This window comes from Coloeus monedula (genome assembly GCF_965178545.1).
Source record: "Coloeus monedula genome assembly, chromosome: 9".
Lineage (NCBI taxonomy): Eukaryota > Metazoa > Chordata > Aves > Passeriformes > Corvidae > Coloeus > Coloeus monedula.
The window spans coordinates 430,016-443,297 of record NC_138789.1 but is presented as its reverse complement, the minus strand read 5'-3'; the positions used below and the strand labels follow the sequence as shown (position 1 = coordinate 443,297).

The 13,282-nt window shown below is 45.3% G+C and overlaps 1 protein-coding gene across 2 annotated transcripts in view; it reads right to left on the bottom strand.

Moving 5' to 3' along the window:
- ACBD6 (acyl-CoA binding domain containing 6) overlaps positions 1–13,282 on the bottom strand; it is an 81,405-nt gene that overhangs the window by 40,012 nt on the left and 28,111 nt on the right. For both annotated transcript variants that reach the window (XR_014226630.1, XM_082286891.1), the window contains exon 5: positions 5,801–5,906. Coding sequence is in view for 1 of the 2 variants with exons in the window: in XM_082286891.1 (XP_082143017.1) it covers positions 5,801–5,906 (106 nt within the window). In the remaining variant the exon portion in view is untranslated. The remainder of the gene's footprint in view (positions 1–5,800; positions 5,907–13,282) is intronic.

The window sequence follows — 13,282 nt, the reverse complement described above, 5'->3', positions numbered from 1 at the left end:
CAGCCCCTCCCAAAACTCCAGTTTTCTTCCCATCCCCTTTCTATAGGTGTCTGCCACCATGAGATGGGATGCAATGGAAGTTCAGATCTTCCTGCATGCCCAAGGACGTGGGAGGTAGCTTAGGATCCCTGAGAAATGTAACTCAAAGTAGTTTGAGATAGCAAACAAAGAAGAAAAGCTTCTATGTACACTTAGTAAATTAGCCTTAATGTTCTATCAGTCTGTCCTGATTTAGGACAGCACACGTGCAGGGGATTCCTTGGAAATCACAGATGACCAGATATCACCCCCCTCAAGCTGTGACACCATCAGACTGACCTGTGTTTTCCACTATGCCATGGCAAACAGTCACAGACCCTCACAGAAGAAATCGTTTAAATTAGCCCATGCCTGGTCATAAATCTCTTGACAAAGCAGTGGGGAGCAAGGTGAGCAACTAATTTATCTGCTAATGGGAACTGTGAGCCAAATTTCCTGGCCATGGTGCCAGAAAGCAAGAGGAGCAGAAGACACCTGTGACCAAAGCTCACACTGCTTCTGCTGGATATTCCTGGGCAGGGCAGCAGAGGTAGAGCATGATTTTAAGTCAGGAAATGCACACTTTTTGACCCAGCAACTAATTAATTTTTGTAACATGTAATTTTAATGTTACACTAATTAACCTTGCATTAGAATGAATTTTCTGACAGTGACTTTCCATGGAAGCACTGATGACATCCACAGGCCATTTAATGATTCATGTTCTTGCCCTCAACACCACTATCAAAGTCTACAAGGGGGAAAGAGTACAACTTAAAATAATTGGTAAATATGGAGAGATCTTTAATTCACATTTAGCAGCCTTAACTCATCTCTGGACGAGTAATTACTTAAGACCTAGCATTTTGGTTGGACAAATACCAACTTTTTTCATAGCACAGATGTTTATGTCAAAAGAAAGAGGCACATCTGCAATATGCACAATAGCAATAAATACTTCAACAGATGATTTCGGTGTTTTGATGTATCTGTAGAGGAATAATATTGCAACTATTCAAATGCACTGACTGTACAGTTACACGATAAAGGCATTTCTACCCTTTGTATCAAAATTCATGCTACAGATTAGTGGCTAAAATATGTTGGTTTGCAATTGTCTCTGGACAAGGAGAATCTCATTTTATTGGTGCTGAACTTGGCTGAGAGCAATAAAGGAAAACCAACAGTTAATTGTGACAGCTCAGGGTACCAGAGCACTGTGCAACTTGTCCTGGCCATGATACTGGAAGGCTGGTTCTGCTACACATGGTGCCTTTTGAACAGGACAAAACCCTGAAGCCTCATCATCTACAGCCATTAAAAATCTCCTTGTGCTATTCGCAGGAGTATGGATTTCAAGTCTTGGGCCAATTCCACTCTGGGTAATTACACTCTGCTTACCTATATATTTTCTCTGCAACTCTAAATGGATACAATATTTTCTAATTAGTGCCTTAAATGGCTCTGCATTGTAATTGTGCACTATTAAACAGCTGACACGTTCCACCCAAGAAATGTCTGCAGCATGCTACGCCCTCGACACGGGGTGCAAGGGGCTTTGGAGACCTTCTGTGCAAGAGCACACTACGGATGTGGAAGGAAAAACACCTGCAGAAGAATCTCAACCCACTTACAGCATAACAAAAAGCACTACTAAAAAATTGGTATTTAAAATGGTTGGACTCGATGATCTTAGAGGTCTTTTTCAACCTTAATGGCTCTATGGAAACTAGATAATATTCACTACTATTTGCAGGGCATCAGAAAAGTCAACAACAGTCAACAGCTCTAGCTAACATACTTAGGCAGATACACAGCTACAAAACCCACTTGTTTCCCATGTCTTTCTTAAAATAAACCTTAGCGATAAGATAAGCTTAAACTGAACTTACAGTCCCAGTCTTTGTAGAGCATGGATATCACCTCTGCACAGCTGCTGCTTTATATCAGCACATAGCATGTGTTTGTGTGCTTAAATAACGTGGCAGAAATCTTAAGGGCCACAGATTGAGCTTTCCCAAAACAATTCTCACATGACTATGTCATTAAGCAGTGAGAGACTCAAAGCAACATGAATAATTTCACGTAGGAAAGCGCTGCAGCAGTGAGGTCTTGACTAGACACCATCAAACATCAAGGTACTCCCTCCCTGCAATTCAAACACAGCAGTTGGTGCAGAAGTTACTTGAGAGGATGCATTTCCCCCTGCCTTTGAAGTATTTAATAAAAAAAAAAGCATAAAAATAGCCCCAGTGCACTAACCCTGCCTCTTAAATCTTCTGTGCTTTGCTTGGCTAACCGCTGCCAGCTTGGCCAGCTCCTGCAGCAGTTTCTCAAGCCAACAGCAGATCAATTCTGCTCAGCTCCAAGTCACAGGGTGTTCACAAACAAAGCACAGGACAGGGATTTGTCTCCCATACACCGAGTAGGCAGACAAATGGATGGGAATGATTTTCACATCAATTAGCCCGAGCAGAGAAAGGGGAGAACAAAGCCAAACCGAATGGATGTGCTACAGCCTACAGCCACACCTCTGGGCACGATGTTTGCAGCTGTAATGGCTGGATAGCAATGAGCCACTCTAACTTGTGGCAAGTGTTCTGTTAGCAGTAATTAAGAAAAGACAGATATCCACAGAATGGCTGCATCCCCCTGTGACAGCAGGAACAGCGAATGGAAGGGTTGTTGCAATTGTACAGGTAAACTCAACTTGGAAGTCAATCACTTTCAGAGCTCTGAAACGTTTGGTGAAGTTTTTCTAACGGGAGAAAGCCTATAAATCCAGAAGTATGTGACCCTTCTTCAAATCCATTTTCCCCTCTGTCCTTTCCTTGGCAAGCTGGCACCAGTTTGGCACTTGCTGTCTCAAAAGCATGAGGATCGGGGACTAAGCCTTTCATTAAAGCTTTGGCAAGGGCTTAAACACTGCACACAGGTAACATACTTGTTTACTGGGATTTATCCAACAATTAAATAAAAATTATCTAGCTACAACTCCCACAGCTCTTGGCACAAATTACAAAAACAACTCATCTCTGCCTTTGAGCAACTCCTGGTTTGTTAGAAGTTGAAGAAGTACCATTTTTAAATAGGCAGCAAGTGAGCCACACTCTCAGGATGTGCCTGGGGTGACTTCAGAGCCACAGTTCATTTCTTATTCCATTAGTCCTGCTGACATACAGAAGGAAAACAGGTTGCTTTAGCCTGTGCTACTTCTTATAAGTGAATGCAAGTGATTCTGTTGAACTCTGGGCAATTTAGACACAGTAAATGGAAGCTTGTACATGATTACTGTCATTAGATTCTTTGTTTAATTCTAAATTGAAGTTTATCATATCCAAACTGTTAGCAGGTATGCTGGCTTTAATGCTGCACATGAAGAGCTTTATTCTCGTGGGGAGAAGGCCACTTATGCTTTGGAAGTTTCCCAGTGCATCTATGTAAACCCCAGAATCTTCTGCTGCCCTTGCAGAAATCCTTTTGCTTTGCCTAAGTTGGCTCATCCCCACTTTACATTTTTATTCTTGATTTCTTTTCTCCTTTCTCTGACCTATTCCAGGTTTGCACAAAATGGGAGGATACAATTAGATCTAACAATTAGTACTAACATACCACATAAAAGTAAAATCTAAACACCCTACAACCCCAGCCAAGTCTTTATTGTCCAAGGAAAGGCTGAGCCGAGCGTCTCTGCAGCTTAGCATGAGACTATTTGGTGCTTCAGTAGATTTTGTTTCATAAGAAGTTAACTCTTTGCATGTACCCTGCTGGTATTTTAAATTTACAGGCATTTAAATCAAAGGATTGGCAGCGTGAATTATGTCCAGAGGCCAGGTGAGGCAGCTTTCGGATTTGGCAGGAGGTATTTACACAGTAACACCAAAATCCTTAATAACAACGACAAGATTATGCTTAAGAACACTTCACGAAAGGCTCAGTCTGGGTTACCTCTAGTTTAAAATGGGTCCTAAAACTTCAATCAAGCTGCATGATATTGGAAAATAAGTTACCTCCCAGACTGGGAAGAACGTGTTTGGATACCAAACAACACTGGTGATGGTTTCAGATCCTTAACATATAATGAAATAACTATTTCTTTCTGATTTTTCCTTTTGGTATGCTAGTTTTTTGCTTTTTGGACCAGTCAGACTCAGCATAAGGAAGCAAGCAAGCAGTTTCTAAAAAAAATAAAACTTACTTCCCCTATTTGCACATTTGTTGGGGTAAACCAAAATTGTTGAAGCTGTGAGAATTTAATCTCTGGGAGAGTTCTGCCCCAGTGGGAATCCTCCCACAAGTCCTTCACAGGTAGGAAGATGTTCTTGGCTCCTGCCTGTGCTGAAGCAATCCCATACTCTGCAACAGCCATGTGCTAATACCCATTAGTTAGAAATAGGACTTCTTTTACATCTGGGACTCATGGATAATTCCCAAAGAGGAAGTCATCTGGTAGTTTTTACATAGTTTAGATATTTCAGCTTCCACAAAATATTTTGATTTTTTTTTTTAAACAGTATTTCTTTGGCTGAAAACAAGCTCAGTTGTTACTTGAACAGAAAGGAAGATACAAGCTTCTGAATGCTGCTACCTACAAAAGAGCACCTTGCCAGTGGAAACAAAGCAATGCTAACATGCACTTATTGCAAGCATGTGATCCTAAAAATGAGCTTCTATTAATTAACAGACTCACGCTGTATTTTCTGTGGGACTGCCCTGGACATCTCCTTCTGTAAGCTGTGCTCAGCAGGAGGATGGAGCTCAGGAACAGCACTGTTGCAGTGACTGTGTGGCACATGACAGTTTCAGTTCATTGAATTTATGATGTGAAATTCCAACTCTGATTGTGAACACCCTCCCTCCTCTCTTCTGAAAATTAATTCACATGAATTCCTGATTAATAATAAAAGGCCCTGCCATCAGCATTCAGAGCCCCAGCCGGGGCTGTCATGGCTCAGAGGGCAGAAATCTGCTTAGAGCTACAGCAGAACCCAACTGAATTTGTGGCGTCTCAGTCTATGAATGTCTAAGCACTTCATCTGTTCACCAAAACACAGCGTGCTGGAAGGAGCTGTGCTCAGGCTGGACCAGGGGCAGGGCTAGGTGGCAGAGTGCAGGCAGGGAAACCAAGGTGACAAACCTGGTAAGGCCACAACTCCTGAAGGAGGAACAGGAAACTGCCCCCACCAGCTGGTTACTGTTACCAAGAAAAGGATGAAGCCAATTCTCAGTTTTAGACACAGTTTTTACTTGCCTGTATTACCTCCCCGTGGGGAAATGGCGTTTTGAGTTTGGTGAGCAGAGAAAGACTGGACATTGTCACTGTTTTTGTGAAGCTGGAAAGCCAGTGTCACTCACTTGCCCTCCATCTGAGAATGATGAAAAGCTGGCGGCATGTCAGAAATCCTCCTTCAACCTGAACAGACTTCATGGGCCAAAAGAGCTGCTTTCCTCACTTTCTACTTCTGTTTGACCACATTTAGTGCACAAAGTGAGGACAGGGAGGTACCCAGAAGATCTTACCCTGCAAGTGGCAGATGGTATTGCTGAAAATAACATAGAAACTAAGTTTCTGATCTGACATGCTACAGCCCCACAGTCAGACACACACACTACCAGAAATCCAGGGGAAAGCTGTTTTCAAATAGATTACCCTGTCTCAATGACCAAGTGTTTGTCCAACTGTTGTAATAACAATCCTAACCCGGGAATTTTAAAAAGGAGTAGCACTGAATTAATACACAAAACAGATAAAAGATTGATAGTCCTTATCTCTTCTCCATACCTCCTCATCTGTGACGTTCACATCCACTTTTTTTGATTGAATGGCTTTGGTTACATAGTCAATGTTGTTCTCTCTGCAGTAATCAAAAATGTTCTTGTCCTCTTCCCTATTCAGGAAACAAAAGCAAAACAAGCACGATGTTACTGTGCAACACAAAGGCCACATGCACACTATATGCTCTAACTTTGTTACAGATATACAGTGCTGTCACTGGACTGAAACAGGTATCTAGTACTGCACATGCAGAATAATGTGCTTTCCCCCCACCCCCAGGTTAAGAAACAGAAGATCCTGCTTCCCAGAAAAACCAAGGTTGTTTTTAACAGTATTATGTCCAGACAAATGTCTGTTTATTCCCGTGAAATGACACAAGAAATGTATGAAGTTAGCCAGAAAAACCCATGTTCAAGTTCTGGTATAAATCACTGCAAACCCACAGAAGAGAAAAGGCTAAAACCGCTCTTCTTGTAAGAGCTGCTCTGGGTCACACCAAAGCCCCTTCCAATGCCATCCATCCAGGACAGAGGCCCACTAACGTGGCTTGGAGAAAACAGCAGGACCAACAGGACACCTGCAAGGCAGTCTGTCCCTGGCTGAACACACATTGGATCCTGGATATTACACCAGCACGTGCTCACTTAGGACAGCTTGCAGGCAGAAAGACCAAATGATGGCGTCACATGCGCTTGAGTCACATCTACAGCTTCTCTTACAGCAAAAAGCAATACTCTGGCTTCAGACACAGTAAAACTTCCATCCTTACCTGCCAAACAAACAGAACCTCTAATGAAGTCAAGATCTTTCACAGATTCTTGTAAGAATAACACCTCTAGGCATAAATACAGTGATACCACTGTGTTGTTAGCAGGGAATAAAGAAAATAGGTCATAGGTTTTCCAGAAGTAAGCCAAAAGTCCACATAATCCTCTCTCTTTCTAGTTTCCAGATGAAAACCATGGTTCAAATGAGCCCATCAGCATTGCTATGGGACTTGGCAGCTTCACAGGAGTTAAACACAGAGTCGTTGCCTCACACAGACACCCCCAGTTTTCAATCACCTTAACTAAAGACCTTCTGGATGTTCAGCAGAACTCAGACTGACAGCCTCAGTTACTCAGAAAGGAGCTTGCTGGAGCTGGCCAGACCCACTAAGGAGGTCAGTGTGCTGTGGGCCTTCTGAGCAGGAGAAATGCAACAGGGCAATTTGAGAACTGAACCCTGGTGCTAAAAGGCAACAGTACTTCTGTTCATCTGCTTTGCTTTGAATTTGAAAGCTGAGGAATGCCAGGAAGGAAAAGTAAAATCTAGATAACACTTGCATTTCTGAGCAATGGATTACAAACAAAAAGTGATGCTCTTTGAGCTGCAGTCCCCCAGAAATGAAATGCCAGCAAGGCCATGTCCTCTGCTCCCATCAGGGCAGGCAGAGCGCCATGACCCAACTTTGGCTTTGCCTTTTATTGTTCTTTATCTAGCTTACTGACTTACACTCTGATTCTTCAGACCTCAAGCATCTGTGTCTTGCCTTGGTGCCATAAAAGGGTGGGAAAAAGCATGAATACTTGCTCCAGTGGCAGATCACTGCATTCTCCAAAGAAGTCACTTCCTCTGGCCTCCCTCTCACCTTGCTCCCTCAGCAGCACCGTTCTCCAGCACACCACTCCCACTCTTTGTACGCCGGCAGTCCCTGGAGAGACACCTGAGCTGCACCTTTCTAGTGAAGAGCTGGGAGCCACACAGGATTTCACATCTGTGTTTAGGCCTAAGGACACTACAGGAGCCCCCCAGTTTCTTAACCAGTCTGTCATGAACTCATTCGTTGGAGGTCTCACCCGCTTGCTACACACAAGCTCCTGGGAATCAGATCACTGCATGCTTTAAATGCAATTACCTCGAATTCCAGGAAAAAAAGAATCTCACAGTGGGATTAGAAAAGGCAAAAGCTTATACTGCTCGAGATGGAGCTTGACAGACTCATGATGGAGGTCACAAGACATGACTGCCCCTGCTAACAAGGGCTGATGTGATATGCTGGGAAGTCCCGCCAGTCCCACCTTGTTAGTGCAACCTCTCCAACACAACCCTGGCTGCCGACAGCAGCCTTTTGGGAGAAGCTGCTTTTCAGACAATGCAGCACAGGAACTCGGTTCCCCACAGCCAGCCACACCCCCCTCATTTACTACAGATCGCTCTTTTTTCCGTAACACCGAAGCAAACCCCAGTCCCTTCTCGCTGGAGAAGCCCACAACCATCCTCAGTTGCTCCTGGGTGATTTTCCATGTCACATCCACGAGCTCAGGCTGTGCCCTTCCCTCCCTGGCAGCGATGCCACCTGGTCATTCCACATGCTGCAGAGCCCCGACAGACCTCACAGGGCAGCACCAGAGGTACCAGGAGGGATATGGCAGCCATAAAGCACCTGACTGTGCTCCACAGGGAGCATCTGCAGGGTCTGTGCCAGCAGGGAGGGCACAGCAACCCTGACCTACCACAACCAGCCCATCTTGCCACCACAGCCTCCAGACAGGACTTTTAAAGTCATTTCCCAAGGACATTACTGTCTGTAAGGGGAAAATGACCTGACACAGCTATTTGGACATGATTTAGTCTTCTGGAATAACCAACTCTGCAAATGCTCTATATATCCCCATTCCAAAAAACCACTTTTCTTTCAGAAGTCTCCACAGTGGAATTAATCCAGAATACCAATTTCCCCACCTGAAGATAAGGTTTCGGGAAATTTCGTTCTTCTACTCTGCATTTATTTCTCTATCTTTACACCACTCCTCTGCTCCTGATGCCCTCCTTAAAAAAATTAAGCATATATTATATCCAACTTTCCTATAAATATTAACAAAGAGAAACAAGCCCTTTCCAGTCACAATGAGAACATTTTGCCTACAAATAAAACAGTCACAGGAAGCTGCACTCCAGACATTTAAAACAATCTGATCCAGCTAAAACCAGGAAGGGAAACTGAAGAAAGACTTCAGAGGAGTTAAACCCAGATTTTTGGAGGGACCAATACTAGGGAAGACATTCTTCTTTAATGGTGTGAATGGAATAAAGACAAATTACTGTTATTTGCTGACTCTGCATTGAAAACCACACAGGACAAATGAGAAACGGAGCTTGAAAACTAGGCAACTCGGTTTTTTCCCCTTCCTTTATTTTGCATGTGTGTATGTGTACATAATAATACCTCCACTGGAGTAGCTACAGGAAAAGAAAAAGGATGCAATGATTTTATCAGACCTGTTCCTAGCAGGAACTTGCACTCCTCATAAAAATGGTAAGAGCCAGCAGCAAGGCCCAGAAACCGGTAGAAACAGGCAAAAACCAGACAGAAACACGTGAGAAATACAGAAGTGACAGTGCAAAGACATGCTCAGATAATGTCACGGTGGAGAGAACCCATAGCATTTCCATCAGTATTTTCAGAAACACCTCAATTTACATAAAAAATACAGTATTCAGGACATCTTCAGATGGGAAACACCATGAAACTCAACCTAATGGAGATGTGCACCATAACGTAAAACCTGTAGCTAAAAGGAAGACTTGGATGCAATTTTCTTTCCATGTCAGATTATTGAGGCAAAAAGGAGTCTTCAAGTCAGCAAGCACTTGACTGTCAGTAAAGGCAGGTAGAGTTTTTACATCTATTTCCTGAGGACAGCCAGAGGGTTTCTCTTCTCCCTTGCTGATGGCCCCCAAAGCTATTTCCTTGTGCTCTCCCCCATCCCCAGTAAGAGATGGTAATTCTGATTAAAGGATGAGTTGAAGCATACCTGTTGCCTGCAAGTAACACATGGGCAGCTTTTTCCATCCTTGAATAAAAGGATTTGGAAGAACCTAAACCAAGACATCTCACCCCAAGCTTGGAAGGCTTTGCAAACCTTCTCCAAAAGCTGTCCAAAACACACGTGCTGAGCCAACAGGTTTTAAACAGCTCATGGAAGAGATCTGCTGCCAGTTGATAATTTCCTTCTTATCTGGAGTGCTGTAAAGCTCCTTGCTTTCTAAACAGCACCAAGGCTGCCACTGAAAAGGGCAAAGAAGAGATTTGAAATTCACATTATTTTACCCTTGCGCACAGAATACCCCCCAGGTTTGTCCCGTCCCCTTCCTCCCCCTCCGCAGGTTACCTCAGCGCAAAGCTCAGGGCAGAGGGCTGAGACCAGGTTCTACTTTGGGCATCGTCTCCCCTTTTCCTGGGGCTGGTCCAAGGCACGTCCCAGTGGGTTTGCTGTGGAGTGGCCCCGGGTGCCGCTAACAGGTGGCTTCGCCCGTGAGCTTGGCACGGCGCTGCCGAGCGAGCGGCACCGCGGCGGAGCGGAACGGGACGTGTGCAGGGAGCCGAGAGGCACTCGCAACACTCACTGTTTATGTCGAGGCCCCCGGCCCCCAAGGGACCCATTTTCACATAATCTATAATTATCTCTTCGCTTTAATCGCCTCGTCACTTCGGAAGCTCTCCTGGGCACAGGAAGAGGAAAAGCTCATTAACTGAACCTTTTCTCCTCTCTCCAGCCACCCATAGCTTTTAATTGCTTGGTGTTGTTATTATCTATCAGTGCAACTGGGATCATTTTCATAAGAAAGGGTGGTGGGAGGGAGGGAGGCAGGAGCGGCTCCCTGAGGTACGCTTCACAGACAAACCTTTGCTTTCTCAATTATTTATGCCAGCTGAGGTTTTACAAGCTGAATAAATCCATAACTCAAGTTTATTTTGAGCCGGCAGGCTGTCCCGAGGGAAGTGTTGCCCACTTGCCGGCACACTCGTGCGCTGTCCTCTGAGAGCCGCCGGGACAGAGCGGGACATGTGTCATCCAATTCCCCTTGCACCGCACGCGCCTTGCTGCGCCCGCGGCAGCGCCGGAGAGGAGGCGGCCGGGAAGCGCCGAGTGGGAGCCGCCACCCAAGGAAGGATGTGCTCTCCCAAAGGGAAGGCAGGCCCGAGCCAAGCCGCCCCTTTGCACAACAAAGCAAAGCCCCAAGGGTCACTGCTCCGGGGACGGTAAAAAGGGGGGAAGCAATAAACTTGGCAATCATCTTGAAGTCAAAAGATTGGCCTGCTGAACATCACCATGAGAGCAGCCCTTTCTAAGCAACACTGACCTGAAAAGCCCCCAGCCCCAGCTGTCAGGGCCTGCAGGTGTTGTGCTTGAGAGGCACCATGGCTGAGTACACTGTGGGCTGCCTGGGCTCCGCAGAAGCAGGAGAGCTCTTCCACAGGGACTGCACAGCCCAGCATCTACGCGAGTGACAGGCATCTGTGGCACAGCCTCCCACACGCACAACACCAGCCCATAATTTCCAGCACGGATGCCGGCTCCCACACCTCTGCAGCCTTACACTCATTTCCAGCGCTGGTGTTCCCAAAAGTAGAGCTGGAAGGAGACAACAAAACCCCAACCGTGCTCTGGAGCACTGGGCTTGTCTCAAAAGCCGTCGCTGCTCTGAAGCAGCATCCTTGCAATGGATGCTGGAAGCAGCTCTTTAAAATTCAGCAGCCTTTGTGCCTGACCACATGCAGCGACCTCTGGTATTTTCTGCCAAAACAGTTCATTTGTCTCGCACAACAACTAATCAATTCCCAGGGCCATCCATCACGGGGGCTCGCGTGAGCCGGCCCGGCAGCGGGACCAGATGGTGGCTGCGTTAGTGGGATTAATACAATTCTGATGGATTGCACAGCATCAGGCAGGTCCCGCACACCGGGGGGCCCGCGCCGCACCCACATCCCAAATGCTGCCCCGCTCATGACTGGGGTTGCTCCCAAATGTCCTGGGGAAGGGTGGCAGTTTCTACCAGAAAAGGGCTTCTCCAGCGTCCCTCTGGACGGCAGAAGTGTAAAACACAGCTCAGGAAGGCCTCTGTGCTGACTGGTGGATATCATTCCCAAACTGGCATGCCAAGGCCCTGAGGAAGCAGCTCATGGCAGAGTGCAGGAGGGCTCCTCCAGTGGAAGTGGAAAGGGACACGGATATTTGGCAATGTTATTTCTCACTCTCCACCCGCCAAATCAATGTATTTGTTTCCTGAAAACACTTACAAACTGCCTGCCCCTTGCCTTGGCTTTAAAAAATACTGAAAAATAAAGCTGAATTTCCGAGGCTACGGTATTTTTGGCATATCTCTCAGATTGTGTCCTGGATGAGATTTATACTGGTAACACATGAGTCAACCTCAGATCACTGCTCATTTCCCAGGTTTGCGAAACTCTAATTATAGTGCTTTGATCATGAAAGAGCTCTACTACTACTTCTTTGTTCTGGTAATAAGACCAGAAAAGGGACATAAAGCTTTATGAAGCAGCAAAAAAAACCCACCAAACCATCCCACCACTATACCCAGCCTGAAATCACAGATAATTTCTAAATTCTTCCTTCCAAGGGAACCTCCGAGTCCCACCATCAGTCAGCAGCACGCAGGAGCTCTATGCAATGCCCGACGGGAGATAAGTGATTTGCAGAGAAACCCAGAGGCAGAGCACTATGCTAATACATCCTGCAACTGCTCCCCATTACTCACTGGGGGTGCTCGAGCTCTTTATTGCCAAGCTTTATTAATGACTCCTAATTGATGACCGGTGCCCAGTACCCCAAAGTAAATAACTGCTATGCCTCATTAGCTTGAGAGACCTTCTCCTGATTTGAGGGCTGATCTACGAACACACAAATTGCACTGATTTAACCGAATCTCTTTCTAAATTGATTTAATTAGATCGGTATAACCTGTTTCTATGGATGCTCTTGAACTTATTTGGAATCAGTGCAATGTACTGTGAGCCAGACTGACCATTTTTCTATCTTGTTCTCAATTAGAAACATTTGAGATAATTAGTGATAAGGGAAAAAATCGGCCCTGGCACCATCTGAGTTCCTCCTGCTGCTGATCCATGCTAGGGCAGGGTATGGTAACTTCACTTTGTCCATCATTTCCAGATCTGCATCCTAAACCCCGAGCATTTCATTCCACAAAAGGAATGTAAGCATTATTTAGGCATAATTTTAGACACTCGGTTTGAAATCAATGACACTGCTGCTTTGTTGCTAACTACTGCTGATGGCAAACTAGGGGTATACTCTATTTAAAACAAAACCTCTCCTCTTCATACAACACAGCAACAGCTTGCAGGGCTTTAATCATTTGATAAACTGTTCAAAAGGTTCTGACAAGAATAAAACAAGTGAACCTGCTCAGGTGACCCTTCAAAACCCTGCACCTGCATTCTTGTCTACCTCCTGGTGCAAGGTGAGTTTGTGACGATGCTGGGCTCCAGATAAATTAGCAGCCTTTTCCTGCCTTTGGATCAGCAGAATCCTAAAGGGCACGTGGTGGGCTGTGCTTGGCAGAGTAGTACCTGCTGAGAAATTGCTTTCAGCAATCTGTCAGGATGCAGGGCTGATGAGGACTTGAGTTTTAGTTTTTAGTACACAAAATAAGGGGCTTTTCTTACTTATTCTGGGCTTCTTT